The sequence below is a fragment of the Otolemur garnettii genome, unplaced genomic scaffold (genome assembly GCF_000181295.1).
Source record: "Otolemur garnettii isolate 467f Iridium unplaced genomic scaffold, OtoGar3 scaffold00002, whole genome shotgun sequence".
In the NCBI taxonomy this organism is placed as follows: domain Eukaryota; kingdom Metazoa; phylum Chordata; class Mammalia; order Primates; family Galagidae; genus Otolemur; species Otolemur garnettii.
Window position 1 is genome coordinate 40,527,721 of NW_003852397.1, and position 19,599 is coordinate 40,547,319.

Consider the following 19,599-nt stretch of genomic DNA (forward strand, 5'->3'; position numbering starts at 1 on the left):
AATGTTGTTGGATCACCATAGCTCTATATAATAGTTAAGTTCAGTATTCAAGTGCAAGTGTTCTGGTATCTGATTTGGGGGTTGGGGGGCACAGATGCTGCTGGAGGGAAGATTAAACTTAGGAAGCTGTGAGTTCTGGTTTGATGGCCCCACCGTCTCACCCTCCCTAGTAATTGAGCACCTATTTAGTGTGTGTGCTCAATGAATTAAAGCAGCAAGAATGTTTAAGTGATTCTTTGTGTGCCTGTTTAAGTCTAGAACCAGTCATCTTGTTACCTGAATTGTTTGGGATTTAGCAGTTTTTAATTCCATATGATTATGTTACTGGAAAATTTGTCTCAAGCTACAAAAACTCATTTGTAGAAGCTTACGTAGCCAGCTGCTTTTTAAAATTCCTTAATTGTTTTAAATTACTATTTTGGTTTTTATGAGTGATTTTTAAAAGGCTTATTAAAATCCAAAGCTTCAGAAGGTGAATTTGTACTCCTAGGAATGTCATACTCCTAGACCTTTGTTAAATTTCTGTGCCCTCCACCACTACCTAGACTTTTTTTTTTCTTTCTTTTAAGAGATTAAGGAAGGAAACCTATTGGCTAGCCAAACAAGCATTGAAATTGCTGGTTACAGGCTACTATGTCTTTACTGGATAGAAATTCTGTTCAAAATAAAGTAATTGAGACATCATCTATTATGTAAAAGACCTTCATAAAGATTTGAATCTAAATCAGCTCTTCTTTTCTTAAGGGATGATTTCATTGCCTTCTATTTTGGCATACACGACACAATCAGATCTTAAACCTGTGTTATCACAGTGGCCCAGGAAGAAGCAATGCAAAACACTCCACACTGCAATGCACGTGAGACTTCTACATAAGCAGTCCACACTGAGGATAAACTCACACTCAAAGATTGCAGTGCACACTGTGATGCAGTCTACCAAGAATCAACTGGTGTGCCATTCCTGAAACTTGACACAGTGGAACAAGTTGAGACAAGATAATCGTTTAAAGAGAAAAAGATGGAATATAAAATACATGAAAGAAAGTTGCTACTTAAAAAAAACTACACCAATTTGGAAAATAGCCAAATTGAACTTTATTCAATGTAGATACGTTCCCAAAACATTCTATATAAATTGAATTTTTTTAATTAGAGAAGCACTCTAATCCCTTATCAAGTCATTCCAAGCATCCTGCTTTGCCAGAGTTGAGAGTAATCTGCTGCTGTGCTATTGTGGGAAAAGGCAGTCACTGGGAATTGAGTGAGATGCTCCCATCTTGTAAGAGATTTGTTACTCATGATAAGGGAATATCTTGTATGTTTTTCTACATCTGTACATTAAAGGAACTGAGAGGCTTTTTCAGTTTAAATATCTGTAGTATAAAAGTCTTTTATTTTTAATCATTTAAATTGCGCTTGAATGCTTAAAATAGCTGTATCATGTAGCGTGCTCTAGCACATAATATTCACAGCTGGGTAGGTGTCATCTTTATGCTTGATGGGTTTTAGGGGATGGTTTATCAGTGCTGGTTATTCAAAGGCTAAATACTGGGTGGCCATGAAGTTCATGGGCAATTTAAAATTACACACACACTTTGTGACTACCCTGTATATTTCTCTTGTTTTTTGGAACTGGGGGAGGAAGTAGGGAGATGTTTTGTTTTGCTGATATCTGTTACTTAGATATATATTTTCTCTAAGATTTGTTATTCTCACTTTTAATGAATTTTTCTAGGTTTATTGTCACTAATAAAAATGAATCTTATGCAGTGGCAAATGTCCATAATCCTAGCACTTGGGAGGTAAGAGGAGGAGGATCACTTAAAGACAGGCGTTCGAGACCAGCCTGGACAATATAGTGAGACCAAAAATAACAAAAAGCAAAATTAGCTGGGCATGATGGCATGCACCTAGAGGCTGACCCAAGAGCATCCCTTGAGCCCCTATGTTTCAGCTGCTGTGAGCTATGATGATGACACTGCACTCTACCCTGGACTATAGAGCAAGACCCTGTCTCAAAAATAATCATTACCATCATCGTCTTAGGGTACGTTAGTTACTGGTGTAGTGCTCTTCAATTGAAATCTCAAGGAGAGAAGAGGCACTGATATTATTTAAATGTGTACTAACAATCTGTTCAAATGAACTACAGTTTCACAGTAAGCCTAAGGCAAAGACCCATTCAAATGATGTTAACCCTACTATTTTGGACCTCTGTTACATGATTCACTGAGATAAGGCATAGGCCTTCAAATATTTTCTTGTCTTTCTCCACAGACAAATATTTTTAAGGAGAATCTTTTCACTGATTTCTCAGTAAAATAACCATTTATCTCCTGGTCAAATTCTTTCTGAAAAATGGATGTAGTGTGTGAAACAGATTATCATTTAATAATTATTTTAAATTATTGTTTTGAACAGCACTGTCAGAATTAGTTTTCCATCTTGAAGGTGTTTATTACTTTAAGACATTTTTCTAGGCCAGGTACAATGGCTCACACCTGTAATCATAGTACACTGGGAGGCCAAGGTGGGTGGACTGCTTGAGCTCACAAGTTCAAGAACATTCTAAGCAAAGTGAGACCCCCCTCTCCACCAAAAATAAAATTAGCCAGGCATTGTGGTGTAGTCCCAGCTACTCGGGAGACTGAGGTAGATCACTTGAGCCCAAGAGTTTGAGGTTGCTGTGAGCTATGATGCAGTGGCACTCCAGCCTGGGGCAACGGAATGAGACTGTCTCAAAAAAAGTACCCTTGGCTCGGCACCTGTGGCTCAAGTGGCTAAGGCGCCCGCTACATACACCTAAGGTGGTGGGTTCGAATCCAGCCTGGGCCCGCCAAACAACAATGATGACTACAACCAAAAAAAAAATAGCCAGGCGTTGTGATGGGCACCTGTGGTCCCAGCTACTTGGGAGACTGAGGCAGGAGACTCACTTGAGCCCAGGAGTTGGAGGTTGCTGTGAGCTATGATGCCACAGCACCCTACCCAGGGCGACAGCTTGAGGCTCTGTCTTAAAAAAAAAAAGTACCCTTGTGACTACATTTGGCCCATGCAGATAATCCAGCATAATCACTCCATCTCAAGATCTTTTACTTAATCAGAAATCTCTTTTATCATGTGAGGTAATATTCACAGGCTCCAGGGATTAGGATATGGACATCTTTGGGGGTGGGTGGCATTATTCTGTCTGCTGCACACATAACACCCATGCATTTGTGTATCACACAAATTAAAACCTTTTTCTTCTCTGCTGATCTGGGATTAGCCATTCTAGATAAATTTTTTGTGTCATTATATCCAAATCATATTTTTTAAATTTCCTGTATATGGAATATGTTCTAAAAGGTGCTCTCTCCTTTGCCTTTGAAAACAGTATTGTGTGTATCATCTTGCCTCTCCTTGAGGAACGATGGCTATCGTTATAACCATCAGTTAGTAACCTGTGCTTTAAATTCAGCTATAAACGGAATGTCGGTCTAAGTTGTTCAATATATGAAACTCAGTGGGTATTAACCGTGGCAGTGGAACTGGAATTTGCTTTATGTTCTTTTTTATCATGTGTTTCTTTGTCAGGAATATGAAGGATGTACAGCTTCCCAACCCCCTGAACAAGATAAAGTGAGGGGCTTTCTGGAAAATTGAGTTAGAACAGAGGAGAGCAGTCTTCTATTGGGTGAGGGGTGGGAGGAGTAATCTTTCTCAGCCTCTAAAAATCTCCTCCTGGCAGTTGCAAATCCTTTGTTGTTTGTCAGTATTCAAGACATCACTTCCTCTTTCTGAATCACTGATATCTAAGGACTACAGCCAATTCCTTATCACTTTGCTTGTATTCTCTCTCATTTCCCCTAGGTTTGTTGATAGGGCTTGGAAGAGAATGCTGGCTGTTCAAGAGCTTTTATTAGCAAGGTTTTTGTCATGATTGTGGAACGCATTTGCTGATAATGGCTAGGACACTCATTTTTTAGGTTTGGTTTTTTTTTAGCATTTAAATGGGAAATCATAATGATAAAAATGTTTGTGTTAGAGTGTCTGGCATATATTGAGTGCTTACTAAAGATTTATTATTTTTTATTATTGGTTTAGCTTGTATGAAATGTCTTCTGAAATAATATCTTAATCTATAGGAAAAGCTAATAAACTAACATGGGGCAGAAAGATGTTAAAAGTATCTTGTGCTTCCACAGCATATTCTTGTTTTCCAGCCTTTACTCTTAAGTTGTGGTTCTAAAAGTCTTGTACCTAAAGAACAATCAGATGTTACAGCCCTTCAGAGAGATACTTGTCTGTCTGAGCACTAAGAGCCTGTGGTATGTTAGCGTTTGTTCAGCAAACAGTGGGCACTTTCTGTGTGTCAGGCAGCACGTTGGACATCAATTAAAAGAAAATATTTTCCTGACTAATTCATAGTGTGGTGAGGAGGTCTTATGGCAAGACTGGTATTAGACTAGGAATATGATGGGGGAATCCGAAGACATTATAGGTTACATTACAATAACTAAACATCCTAAAACTCTGGGATCATGGTTTCTTTATAGCTTCCAAAGGTGGTAACTTTGAGAGTCTGTAGCATTAGAACCTATAGCAGCAGTCAGATTGCCTGTTTAATTCAGTGTGGTTCAATGCATGAATACCTGAAAGAGTCAGAGTAGACAGACATCACCAAAGAGCCTTTTTTATAAGCATTACAAAACATTTAAGTGTAAAACTCTGTCCAGAAAATACACAAGATTCTTGCAGACTCATACTTTATTATTTATTTTTCAACCAACTTTACTTCAGTTTTAACAAAATGCCTTCATTTAAAATGCCATTGAGTTAATATTTAAAAATATTTAATGAGAAAATAGGCAAAAGGCATGACAGACCATATCCATATAGCACATAAGCACATGAAAATGTGGGCAACATTATTAGTATATGGGGGAATACAAACTAAACCATAGCAAGGTATCATACCCTATCACAATGCTAAAATAAAACACAGTAATAATACCAAATGCTGGCAAGGATGCAGAGAAACTAGATCACATTGCTAGTGGCAATATAAAATGACACGATCATTCTGGGAAGAGTATGGCAATTTCTTACAAAACTAAAGATTAGTTTGCCGTATGACCCAGCAATTATACTCTTGGACATTTTATCCCAAAGACATAAAAACTTATGTTCATACAAAAACACACATTTTTAACAGCTTTATTGTAATAGCTAAAATCTAGAAACAAGCCTATGATATTTGATTTCTAGTAAGAAATATATATTATTTGGTCTTAGTCCCCACTCCTGGCACAGAACTACTTAAATCCTTGGAATTTCAGAAGAGCGTTTTGCATGCTAATGAAGTGACTGACAGCAGTCTCTTCAAGAGCTTCCTGATAAAGGCTGGTTGCCAGAGGAACCCAACATATTATCAAAGGAACTTCATTCCCCCCACCTCCCCTCGAGGGGGAGGGGAGAGTGTCTGAAGGTTGAATTTATCACCAATGACAATGATCTAATTAATCATCCCTACATAATGAAGAGTCCATAAAAACCTTAAAGGACAGGGTTCAGAGAGATTCTGGGATGCTAAACTCATAAGGTTTCATGCCCTAGGAGGGCATGGAAGCTTCACACTCCTTCCTCTATACCTTGCCCTATGCATTTGGCTGTTCATCTGTATCCTTGGTAACATCCTTTATAATAAACCAGTAAACACAAGTAGAGCACTATCGTGGGTTCTGTGAGCCGCTGTAACAAATGAACTAAGCCCAAGAAGGGAGTTGTGAGAACTCCATTTTATAGCCAAGCTACCAAAAGTTCTAGAGGCACAGTCCTGGGGTTGGTACTTGAAGTGGGCAGTCTTATGGGACTGAGCCTTTAGCCTGTGAGAGCTAACTCCAGATGGATAGTCTTAGAATTAACACAGCTGTTGTCAGGAAATTGGTTGTTGGAGGAAACTCCCCACCCTACATAGGTTACAAAAGTGTTCTATGTTGAGTATGAGACTAGGAAAAACGTTTTTGTGTTTTTCTGTCTCATAGAAACCTAGATACTCTTCGATGGGAAAATGGTTAAACACACTGGTACCTCTGTACCATAGAATACTACTCAGCAATAAAAAGGAACAAATTATTGACACATGCAGCAACCTGAATGGATCTCAAGGGAATTATGTAAAACGAAAAGAACCAATTTCAAAAGTTCACATACTGTATGATTCCATTTATCTAGCATTTTTGAAATGACAAAATTAAACAGATGACGAACAGAGTTGTGGTTGCCAGGAATTAAAGAAGTAAAAGGGGAAGGAAATGTGGCTTTAGTTAAAAAATAGCACAAAGAATGTTTATGATGGAACTGCTCTGTATCTTAACTGTGGCAGTGAACACACAGTGTACACCTATGATAAAATTACATTGAACTAAATAGACATATATATGCCTGAGTATACATAAAACTGGTAAAATCTAGAAAAGGTCAGTGAACTGGATTAATGTCAATTTCCTGTGATGTACCATGCTTTTGCAGAGTGTTACCAGGGCAGGAAATTGAGTGAAGGATATATGTTACCTCTTTATATTATTTCTTACAGCTGCTTGTGAATCGACAGTTATACCCAAATTAAAATTAGGGTATTTTTTAAAGGCATCAATACTGAGAGTAGTTGATCAGAGGCTTTTAGATCAGCAAAATTGTGCTCAAATTTTAGCTTCCACTTACTATATGTAGGACCTTGAGCTATTTCTTTAACCTTTCTGTGCCTCAGTTTCATCCTTTTCAAAGTGGGGACAATAATACTACTTTCTCTCATTGAGTGGTTTTGAGGATTAACTAGCTCAGAGTTGCTGGTGAGTTTTTAAAATATTGTTATTATGCAATGTTCATAAAATATGTATGCAATTTAAAATAGCCGCTCATTTACATTGGGTCATAAAAATATTTTTGTCTTTTCAGTTATAAGGATAGGCACTCTTGACTTTCCTGCAGATACTTTTTGATATCACTTAGGTATTTTGTGTTTCATTAAGTCGTGTCTTTATTTCTTCATTCATGGGATTTACTGTATTCTTTTTCTGCCTTCCTGAGTTTGACCCTTATTAAATATTTTTGTGATACATGCATATGAAACTGGAGATTTCTCTACAACTGTTTTAGCTAAATCACAAAATTTTGGTATTGGCAACCCAGTATTTTCATTGTTCAGCTATAGATATAGCTATTTTTTCCCTGTTCCCAGAATTATTTGAAAATGTGTTCTTCAGTTTCCAAACATATTTCAGGGGGATCTATATAAAACTTTTTTTATGGATTAGCATTTTATGTACTTCAAAAATGTGTTTTTAAATTAAGTATAGAATTTTATCTTCATTCAAACCTTTGTTTATTTGGCCATTCAAGTCTTTACTATTCTTACTAATTTTTGGTCTGGTTAGTCTAGTGAAACTACTCTATTTACAGATAAGTCTTTCTCTCCTTAAAATTTTGCTAGCTTTTACTTTGTAAATTTTTGGCTATATTGTCAGGTATAATAGATTCAGAGTTGTGATTATTTTCTTCTGAATTGTTCATTTTATCATAATGTCATAACAATGCTTTTTGCCTTAAACATATATCTGATCTGATAGTAATACAGTCATTTAAACTTTTTAATTTAGTATTTGTGCAGTGTAGATGTCCATGATTTAGATTTCTCAGTAATACATTTCTTTTCTCAATTAGGAAGCTGGGCTTTCTCTGACAGGTTTCTTTGCTTCTCTCCCATATGAAACCTCAAACTCCTGGGCTCCAGCAATCTTCTTGCCCCAGCCTCCCAAGTAGCTGGGACTACAGGTTTGCACCATGATGCCTGGCTAATTTTTCTATTTTCAGTAGAGACAAGGTCTCTTGCTTAGATTGGTCTCAAACTCCTGAGCCCAAGCGGTCCTCCCACTTCAGCCTCCCAGAGTGCTAGGATCACAGGCATGAGCTACCACGCCCAGCCATGATGTCTCTTTTTAAGTCCATCCATGATAGTGAAGGAAGGGTTCTCATTTCCAATCCCTTGCCATATACAGGCCTAAAATTTCATCTTCTTTCTCCATGAGGACTCAAAACCCAAACCTCTATTTTATTAAAACTGACTGCCTTTCTTTAGTTCCCTCCCTCTTCTCCAAAACCCACCTGTATACATACACTGTCAGCTGGGATGCTTACTGTAACTTTTGGTTTTCAGTTATGGTCCAGGGAGATCCCCCTTTCAGATTCAGCTATGCATTTAAAGAATGTTGGTTGTCTTTTCTTCTAGATTTTAGAGATGTATGTGTGGAGGGAAGGATGTCAAGGTTATTTGGTCAGGGATGATGCTAGAAGGGTCGTTCTCACTAGAAGTACTCGTCTATCCTGAGAATGGTGCCGTGATGTTCAACAACTGTACAAGACTCTGATCTGCCCTTTTGAGACTTGACATATTAATTACCTAAATCTCTTGCTGTCAGCATAATCTCTTGCTGTCCCCTGGTACAGTGACAGCACCTACAAAGACCTGCTATGAATGCTTTTCTTGCTTCACAGCCATTTTGAACTTAGGAAACTAAAAGACTGGTCTTGAGAACACCAAGATTTTTTTATCAAAAATCTCAAACTTACACATTTGGCAATGCTTACTAAATAAAGTAATAAATAGCCTTAAAATCTTACTGTTGCTTACATAACTCGCCTATTAAATAGAATCTTAGCAGTTATAAACTGATTTGGGGTGGCGCCTGTGGCTCAGTGAGTAGGGTACTGGCCCCATATACTGAGGGTGGCAGGTTCAAACCTGGCCCCAGCCAAACTGCAACAAAAAATAGCCAGGCATCGTGGTGGGCACCTGTAGTCCTAGCTACTTGGAAGGCTAAGGCAAGAGAATCGCCTAAGCCCAAGAGCTAGGGGTTGTTGTGAGCTGTGACGCCACAGCACTCTACTGAGGGTGACGAAGTGAGACTCTATCTCTTTAAAAAAAAATGATTTGAACTTAATTTTTTTTTGATTGAAGTTTTAAAAACTGCTAATCAAATTTCAAAATTATGTGAGGAACATACACTAGCAATCTAGCTATCAAAAGGAAAAGGTAGGCTCCACTTATAGCACATTTAAAAAGTAGAATCTAAGGAAAGGTTTATAAATTAAAACTAACTGTACTATAGTAATGCAACTAATATAAAATATAACTAATATAGTTGTATATAAACTAGACATTATTTACAAATAGTAATAGTCTTAGTTCATGTTTTAAACCATGCCGTGGAGTAATAATTACGTATTTCTGTACTTTCTGATGTTTGAATCTTAGAAATATGCAAAAATCCTTAAAGCTACTGAAATCCAACAAAGTTTTCTTTGTAGCTATTTTTAGAGATCAGAGTCAGTTTTCCCCTCATGGACATTCCTGTAATTGCCTCAAAAGTAAATTGAGTCCCTAAAACATGAAATGGCAGTATTCTTCATCAGAAGCAGAGTGTTAATGATTTTGGTATTGGTGTTTAGCTCTCTGTGCCCAAAATGACAAATTCTGAAATGTCTGTTTTTATTTATTGTTTATTCTTATGTACCCAAGGAAAAATCCAGTTTACTTTAGCCACTGGCCTGGACTATTTTACCTAATAAAAGATGCATCTCTAACAACTATACATTTCCTTCTAGGTTACCTTCCGAACAAGAATCTACCACTGTAATATTAACAGCCAAGGCGTGATCTGTCTGGACATTCTAAAGGACAACTGGAGTCCGGCCCTAACCATTTCTAAGGTTCTCCTCTCCATCTGCTCCCTTCTTACAGATTGCAACCCTGGTAAGAGACTTAAACCTAGTGTTTAGTTGGAGCTTTTCTAGACTTAAATGCTGACCTTTCTGACTTGTTTACTTCTACTACAGATTTAAAATTTTCATAGTATGTAACTGTTTTCTTTTTAAATTGAGTCTTCTCATTAATCTTTTTATTACCTATTATTTGCCAAAAAAGAAGCATGGTGTGATAAATACTAATGAAAAATCATTTTAGATGGGAAAGTGCACTTAAAGATTATGTTAAGTTCTCTTGCCAAATAATAAAAATTCAAATTGAATAGCTTAATCTTTAATTAGATACCTACTAGAAAATGTTAATTTGAGAAATGTGACTATGAAAATCTGATAACAACCACACAGCACCATACAGACCTGACCTTTCTGGCATCCTAATAACTACACATCCTGACAAGCTATTAGAACAAAAAAGCTGGATGGTCCTGAACTAGAAAATACCTCCAAAAGTAAATAAGGAAATACAACTTCTCAGAAAAACTACAGGGCATATGGGTCTTTGTGGCTTGTTGGCATGCTTACCACTGAAAGTGCCTGTGTGTTCCTAGATTAGTCTTTGACCAGTTTCTTTCACTAAAGGCAAACCAACTGCCAATGCTTTACATATTTGGGTTTATTTTGAAAAACACAAAAATCCTGAGGTAGCTATAGGGTTTTCATTGATATTTTAGTGGGGATAGTCTTCTTTAAGTCTAATACTTAATAGTTTTAATATTGCGTGAGATTCCATTTTTCATACTCAGAGATAAACTCTGTTCACTAGATAAGTGAAATTATAGGCAAAAGAGAAGTGACAAGTGTAAACTGGAGTCACTTTGGCTCCTGGCTGGTTTATAAAACATGAAGAAACTGTCATCTTTTCTACTTTTGTATGTTTTCTATTTTTTGGTAATAAAAATTTTTTAAATGAAAATATGTAAAAAACAATTTAGTAAAATTAAAATGAATTTAAAGTACTTTAAGGTAGCAAACTAATGTTTTTAAGGCATAAAAGTTGTATAAGATCATTATGAAGTATTTTTAAAATTAATCTATACTTCACCCCAGATAATAATGTCCAATAATGTTACACTAATTTAAAGTTGATTTTGTCCTTTTAATCCTGTCGTCCCTGTCTCCATCCCACTTATCTGCCACTGTGTTTGACCTCATTTGGAGGTAACGTGTTCACAAGAAGGCTTTTTTGTTTGTGGTGATTTGAAGCCCGGCTGGCCTTGCCTTCCAGTCAGCTGAAATGCCACCTGATAACGCTGAGTAAGACTATATGTCAGAGTTTGTTTTTGGTTCAGATATCGCTGCTTAAAGGAATAGAGTCATCCCACTTTTTCAGTCTCAGTAGACTTTTTCTGCTTAGATTTAAGTTAAATTTCAGCCTAAACGATCTTCAGATTGTCACAAATGTTTGGTAGAATATAAATAAATAAGATTTTTCCTATACTAAATCTGTAGAGCCACTTTAACACCTGAAGTGCTGTCAGTTCAAAAGTAGTCCTTGCATAACATGAATTTAACCAACTTTAGAAATGTTTTCTCACTTTTGTCCATATATATATAGAGAGAGAGAGAGATAGATTTTTAAAATCTTTTTCATATTCTTCTTTTAATTTACATTTGTCACTTTCAAGAATTTTTAGTATATTCAAAAAGAAGTGTTACATGTTTTGGGGGTGGGGTTACACATTCTTACCAGCATGATTTTTGTAGATAACAGGTGTGAATTTAAAAACTAACAATACTATTGCTCAGCGCCTGTAGCACAGTGGTTACAGTGCTAGCCACATATACCAAGGCTGGTGGGTTCCAATCCAACTGGGGCCTGCTAAACAACAATAACAACTATAACAAAAAATGGCCAGGCATTGTGACGGGTGCCTGTAGTCCAGGTACTTGGGAGGCTGAGGCAAGAGAATCACTTAAGCCCAAGAGTTGGAGGTTGCTGTGAGCTGTGACGTCATGACACTCTACTGAGGGCAACATAGTAAAACTCTCTCAAGAAAAAAAAAAACTAACTTCACTAGCTGGGCATGAGGGCTCATTCCTGTAATCCCAGAATTTTGGAAGGCTGAAGGGGAGGATCACTTGCAGCCAGGAGATTAAGACCAGCCTGAGAAAAATAATGAGATCGCATCTCTACAAAAAAAAATAGCTGAGCATAGTGGCACAGGCCTCTAGTCCCAGGTACATAGGCTGAGGCCAGGAAGATCACTTGAGCCCAGCAGTTTGAGGTTGCAGTGAACTATGATGACATCTATCCCAGGCAACAGGGCAAGACCCTGTCTCTGAAAATAAGTAAATAAAAACTGAGTTTGATCTTGTAACTTAAACTTTCCTAAGCCTCAGTTTCTGATGTAAAAGGGGATTTCTAGGTAGGGGATTTCAGCCCTACCCAAGTCCCTGCATTCCTGTGAGTTTCACATGCGATGGTGTATGTGAAAGGCCTCCCTTTGTGAACATTAACGTGTTGTTGATGTAATTTCCCAGAATTATTTAGTGTGCCAAATGTTCATACCGTAGAGAACTAGTAAGTACCACTCAGTTGAATTTGATAGAAGATAATATTAAATAATATCTAATACTACCACCTCAGCATTGACACTCTTGGATTTTATAATCTAAAAAAGCCTAATTTTTAATTGGTAGTGTCTGTTCTCTTTTTAGAAGAGTTATCACTTAGGTGTCAAATGACCATATAATATCAGCCAGTTGATGAATGCACTAGCAATAATCATTCTGTTTTTAACACAGTGGTCTAGGTCGATCTAACTACTGGTCTTCTTAGGCCTCCACTCCATAGTGGTGTTTGTCCAGCCTGATAGAGCTCTCTGATTTGTCCTAATACCTGTCTGCAGAGTGTAGCTGGGACATGTAATCCGGAACAAAGTAGCAGCAGAGAGGAGTATCTCTAATGGGCAGCGCTAGCCTCCCAGATTCTGAGGTTGGGCCTACTTGGTGAATGTGGTTTAACTCATGAATTGTCAGAGTTGAGAATACAATTAAAGAATTAAATTTCCATATTTCATGAACTCTCTTATTTGGAAATACCCTTGTCAAGTATTTACTCCGTTAATATGAAATTTAAGTTCTGTTTCATTTGGTTTCATGTTTTGGGGTTTATTTTTGTGATTTTGCTGGCTTTTTTAAAAACATTTTTGTAATTTTTTTTTTTGCAGGTTTTTTTTTTTTTTTTTTTTTTTTTGGCCAAGGCTGGGTTTGAACCCACCACCTCCAGTATATGGGGCCAACACCCTACTCCTTTGAGCCATAGGCACTGCCCTGTAATATTCTTTATATGAAATCTGTTTAAGTATTTTTTAAATGTGCTTATGTTATGGTCTTCAGACCTTTAAGTAGTTAGTATTTCACCTCATACAAAGTCAACTATCCTGAAAATAGAAATAATGTTGAGATAAAACAAAATCAACAGTTTTTCTATACCAAATACTTTTATTTACAGAGTAATGTCTAGAAATATTTCTAACCTTTTCTCCCTTCTTTTTCTGAAAAGTATATAAATGTGCATACCATCTGACATTATTTTACTAATCTCAGTTCTATTTTTCTGCTCTACTGCTGTTACTTTCTAACATGTTATAAGCTTATTTCATTGTAAACACAATTCTAATACTGTATTATTTGGCGGGGGAACCTCCAAAAATATATAACTCTTATGAGACCACTCGAAATTTGAAGCATTTGATACTGAGAAATTTTTGCCAGAAATATTTATGCTTGAGAATAGAATTGTGATTATGAATTTTTTACACGTTGTTACATTTTAGAGATAAATACTGAATTATAATATTTGTAAATAAAATTTTTTGATACATGGAATTCACTTCAAAATAATCCAGAAAGGCTCGGTGCCTATAGTACATTACAGTACCAGCCACACACAGCAGGGCTGGTGGGTTCGAACCCATCCCAGACCAGCTAAAACAACCTTAACAACTGCAACAAGAAATAGCCGGGCATTGTGGCAGGCACCTGTAGTCCCAGCTACTTGGGAGGCTGAGGCAAGAGAATTGCTTAAGCCCAAGAGTTTGAGGTTGCTGTGAGCTATGACTCCATAGCACTCTACTGGGGGTAACATAGGGAGACACTGTCTCAAAAAAAAAAAAAAAAAAATCGGCTCCGTGCCTTTGGCTCAAGTGGCTAAGGCTCCAGCCACATACACCTGAGCTGGTGGGTTCGAAATCCAGCCCGGGCCTGCCAAACAACAATTAAGGCTGTCACCAAAACATAGCACGTTTGTGGTGGGACCTGTAGTCCCAGCTACTTGGGAGGCAGAGGCAAGAGAATTGCTTAAGCCCAGGAGTTGGGGGTTGCTGTGAACTGTGATGTCATGGCACTCTACCCAGGGCGATAACTTGAGGCTCTGTCTCAAAAGAAAAATAAAAAATCCAGGAAGTTGGGGGTGGGTCAAGGTATAGAAGATATCAAGATCTATTGTTCTAGTTGTTGGGTCTGAGTGATAACTACATGGGCGAAGTTCATTATGCTATTCTGTTTTGGAATATGTTTGAAATTTTTCATAATAACTTTTTTTAATGGCTAAAGATTAAACATACAAGCAGTATATATTACATCCTTACTGAACATCATCATAGGTTCTTGGAAATTATGACTTTAAACAAGATGCCATAGTATCTTAACTCTTGTTTATACATAGCCCACAGTCAAACTAAAGTCTCAGTTTCCAAAAACCTACTTACTACTTTAAGTGAAGACTTAATGTAATCTGTCAAAGTGTAGGATTTGGCTCTCTTTTTCTCAGGGAGAGATTCCTTTGGGCTCTGACCCTGGCTTGTGTATTTCATTCTTCTATCGTCTGTCTTGTGGTACAGCCTGGACCAGCAGGGGCCTGCATTCATAAGCAACTATGAAGTCTTTGTCTGCCAATCTTCAAACAGGCAGAACTATATCGATTGGGTCAAATAAAAATGGCTCTAAGCATACCCCCAAACATTAACACTCAGGATGGATGAGCTGCTCCTTCTCGCTGTATCATCTTTCAAATAAAAATCAAGTATTAGTTACCCCAGTCTTAGATTTATGCAAATCTTCATTAGAACAACAAATAGAGCTAAGAAAGGCAGCTCATTAACCTTCAGCCTTATAGGGTGATTAAGCAGAGGGTGAGCTCAGCTGCAGCTTCATTGGTAAGAGCTTCATTCCCAAATGGAATGAGCAAAAGAAAAGAATCTGCTCCCAGTGGCTTTTTAATCATGATTTATAAAAGGTTGGGAGAATGGCTCCTTCCTCATTCTCCAACATCACAGTTTTTTGTTTCAGATTACTTAGGGCCTGTGTTTAAACAACTAATACAATCTTTATCCACAAGTTGTCTCTGATAGCTTTGATTGTTACTAATTGGTTGTGTTTGGCCTGGTTATGATTAGATAGTAAATTGTGTTACTAAATGTGAAAAATTATAATTGATAGTGACAGTTGGTGGATGGGGACCATAATGTAGGATTAGTTTTTTTAGCACATTTATATTTGTATATATGATGTATACCAAATTTGTGAGCTGTTAGACTGATGAAACATACATGTCACTCTTCAATAAGATTCTAGTGCTTACATGATAACATGAACTGTGCTTCCACACATCCCATTCTGCTATACTGATAACTGGGGGTGGCGATTTCTTTAACTAATTCAGGTAGACCTATAAAAACGATAAGCTGGCTCAGCGCCCATAGCACAGTGGTTACGGCACTAGCCACATGCATTGAGGCTGGTGGGTTCAAGCCCAGCCCGGGCCAGCTAACCAATAATAACAACTGCAACAAAAAAATAGCCAGGCATTGTGGTGGGCGCCTGTAGTCCCGGCTGCTGGGGAAGGAGAGAATCGCTTAAGCCCAAGAGTTGGAGGTTGCTGTGAGCTGTGATGCCACGGCACTCTACCAAGGGCAACATAATGAGACTCTTGTCTCAAAAGAAAAAAGTGATAAGCCTTCCCTGTCTTCAAAACAGACTGTCTTAGCAGGAATGCAAGGAAAAAAGAAACTTTCCTAGGACAACCACTGTGATTGACTACATAGACACCAGATTTCTTCTGAAATCTGTAGCTTTTTTAAATTGAGAAACATGTAAGTAGAAGTATATGGCATATAAATAACTTCAGGCTGTTTTCTTTATTTGTAAAGAATTGACTTCTCTTTTAGATTATTATATGCTAAATTCCAAAAGTCACTCTAATTAGTATTTTCAAATATGGATGTACATAGACTTTGATTTATTGTCATTTAAATTCTCTGACATCTTATGCCCAGAAAGCTGTGATTTCATAACTTTATACTTTTTGTTATACTTTGTCCCCTATTGTTTAAGTAAATTAAATTGCTACTGTTAATCAATCTACCTGGTACTTTTAATACTGGGAGAATAAAGAAAGAAAAACTTTATTAAAGACTTTGGGTTCTAGCTTAGTATTATCTGTAGAATCCCAGGACCCTGTTTCCTTTTGCCTCACAGGTTCCCATCGTCTTACAGGTTCCTATAGTCTTACTCTAGATCAGTTTGGAAATAATGCTGTTCATGCTATGGAGGTTCTGGGAAAATTGAGGATTCATTGAGAGGGATGGATAAAATCAGGGAATGTACACCATAAAGAGAAGAACATTTCTGTTTTATGAATTAAAAAAGATTAACAGAAGTGATTCTATGCCATCATAAATTTGGTTAAGAAAAAAAGAAAATGTGTATTCTAAGTACTTATCTTGACCTATGTATTTATGAACTCAAGCTATAAGTGATATGAAAAGGATTATTTCCCTACCTGTCAATTCTGCAAACTAAATAAGCTATTTAGTTATCTTACAAGGAATACTAGTATATGATAACGAGAACAAAAGATTCAATTGTATTACTTTATCAAAGAATGATTTTTCTAGGAAATAATAAGAAAAGAAAGCTGAAATTACATGATCATAGGTTTAGATCTTGGATCACCTAGTATGACAAATAAAGGGGATTCCTCTTCAACTCAAATTCCCTATAGATAGCCCGTGGTGTTTCTACTTTGTGTAGGCAGGTCTTTATTTACCATAACCATCAGTTTGATTTCTTTCCTAAGCACCCGATTTTCCCAGATGAAAGAGAGTATTGCATGTATAATCCTAGAAAGGCAAGAGGATTGCTTGCACCCAGGAGTTTGAAGTTGCCTCGAGCTGTGATGATGCCACTACATTCTAGCCAGGGTGACAGAGTGAGACCTTGTCTCAAAAGTAAAAAAATAAAATAAAATAAAAAAGATTATTGACTATTTATTATTTTTTGATAGGTTCTTGTCTAGAAATGGTGACCTGCATAAAAATTTGTTATTTTCATAGCTTAACTATATCTGGTAGGTATGATTCTTTTAAAGATGGTTAAAACTAAACTTCACCATATTTACTGACAACATGGGATACCTTTAAAATGTCTTTGAAGTTTCACCCTCATCTCTTAACAAAAAGGACCTTTGGAGAAATTGCACTCATCTGATAAAGAAGAAAATACAGTGTTATATTTATCATCTTCATGTGTCTTTTTCTTGCTTCCATTTTCATACTCCAGACCTATGGAGTAGCTGTCCATTTAACTTGACCTACAAAGTACTGCTGTGTTTTTAAAGTAGGAACCTGAATCCCTTAGGGTGGTAATCTGTGATTCCTTTTGTTTCTTTCTGACCTTTATAGATGTGTCCATGTATGCTTTTTAGAATTCTGATTGGTATGTCCTATAATAGCATATGCAGTAAAAATCTCCCCAATTCTGTATAATTAAGAAAAGGTCATTTTTAATGAATTGTGGGAAATTTTAAATGAGTGAAGACTTAATAGTCCTTAAGTATACATAGGGATATTAGTAAAATCTTTAAACTAGACATCCCCTAGACTCTGCTTTATCAAGGAAAGGGCTGAAGTGGGGTTTTTACACATTTACAAAAACAGAGAAAATGGATACAATGAACCCTAATATGTCCCTCACTTAATTTCCAAACCTACCTATATTTCGTAACCTTTAGGTATTTTTTACAGGTTTTTTATTAGACAAGCCAGATATTCTCAGAGAATACTAGGGAGTTTTTTGGTGTGATTTTTGTTTACTTGTTTTAGAAACAGTCTTTATGGTCCAGGCTGGTCTTGAACTTCCAGCTTCAAGAAGTCCTACTAGCTCAGCCTCCCTAATAGCTGTGATTACAGGTGCATGACACCAAGCCCAGCTAATATTGTTTTATACTGTTAATTCTTATAGCAACTATTTTTAAACAAGATACTATATTAACTTCAGAACAGTTTGCCACATCAGAATTATTATTAACCTTAAATTAGCAAAAGTCAAGGTAAGGATGTGTTACAGAAGGATATAGTATAAAATCTCACAATTTCACAAACTCATCCTAGAAAAAGTGCTACATACCTCATTGCCTCATACCACTACCACCTTCAAAGTACTCCCCTTGGGAAGCTATGCACTGACACCAGCACCTACTCTACCCTTCAAAGCAATTTTGAAACTTTTTTTCTGGAATGCCATCAGAGCTGTCATAGTATTATCCTTGAGCTTTTGAATGTTACCAAAATATCTTCCTTTCAATATTTCCTTTATCTTCAGGTACAGAAAAAAGTTGCGTGGGGTCTAGATCAGGTGAGTGGGGAGGATGTGCCATTACAGCTATTTGTTCACTGGCTAAAAACTCTCTCACTTACAGTGCTGCATGACCTGGTGCATTTCATAATCCAAGAGCTGCACCTTTCTCATTCCACGATTTTCAGTTGAGGTTGTGTTGTTTCTCCATTGATATTTACCTGGTCTGCTATGCTTTTCACAGTCAGTCAACAATTTTTTATGCACAATTCAACGAATTTTTGCTCTTTTTGTCAGTTCTGCTTGTAACTGGCTGCCCTGACCTCTCATCATCAGTGATGCTTTCTCTCCCCTCAGAAAAATATTTAATCCATTTTTACACTACCATTTTCTTCCTGGCATTATTCTCATAAACATGGACTAAGATGTACCTGATTTCACTTCTACTCTTGCCAAATTTAACAAGAAATTTAATGTTTGTTCGTTGTTCTAATTCAAGCTGCAACATGCTCATGACAGCACACACAAAAAATACATGCAACAATGATGAATGACGCTCAGCAAGATACTGCCACATGTTGACATGAACACAACTGTGAGACTGATATACCAAGGCTACGAAACTTAGGGAGTTGTTTGTACAGTGCTAAGCACATAGTGACAAGTTCGCAAACTTAATTGTCAGAGCTTGTTTGTGTTGATGTGGGAGGTAGACCACTGAGTAAAGTTAAGGTTTTTTTAAGGAGAAAGAAAGATAAATATTTACACAGCATACTTTAATAATACATATTTGAAATTATAATAATGTATTTAATATAGAAATTAGAGGGCAGGCACAGTGGCTCACACCTATAATCCCAGCACTCTGGGAAGCTGAAGCTGGCTAATTGCCTAAGTTCACATGTTCCAGACCAACCTGAGCAAGAGCAAGACCCCGTCTCTAAAAATAGCCAAGTGTTGTGACAGGCTCCTATAGTCCCAGATACTCAGGAGGCTGAGACAAGAGAATCACTTAAGCCCAAGAGTTTGAGGTTGTTAAGAGCTGTGACACGGGCTCGGCACCTGTGGCTCAGGTGGCTAAGGCGCCAGCCACATACACCTGAGGTGGCGGGTTCAAATCCAGCCCGGGCCTGCCAAATAACAATGATGGCTGCAACCAAAAAATAGCCAGGCGTTGTGGCAGGTGCCTGTGGTCCCAGCTACTTGGGAGGCTGAGGC

General features: G+C 37.2%; 1 protein-coding gene across 2 annotated transcripts in view; it reads left to right on the forward strand.

Moving 5' to 3' along the window:
* The window catches only part of LOC100944131 (ubiquitin-conjugating enzyme E2 E2), a 385,813-nt gene that overhangs the window by 325,748 nt on the left and 40,466 nt on the right, over positions 1 to 19,599 (forward strand). For both annotated transcript variants that reach the window (XM_012806185.2, XM_023513730.1), the window contains exon 5: positions 9,646 to 9,793. In XM_012806185.2, coding sequence (XP_012661639.1) covers positions 9,646 to 9,793 — 148 coding nt within the window. The remainder of the gene's footprint in view (positions 1 to 9,645; positions 9,794 to 19,599) is intronic.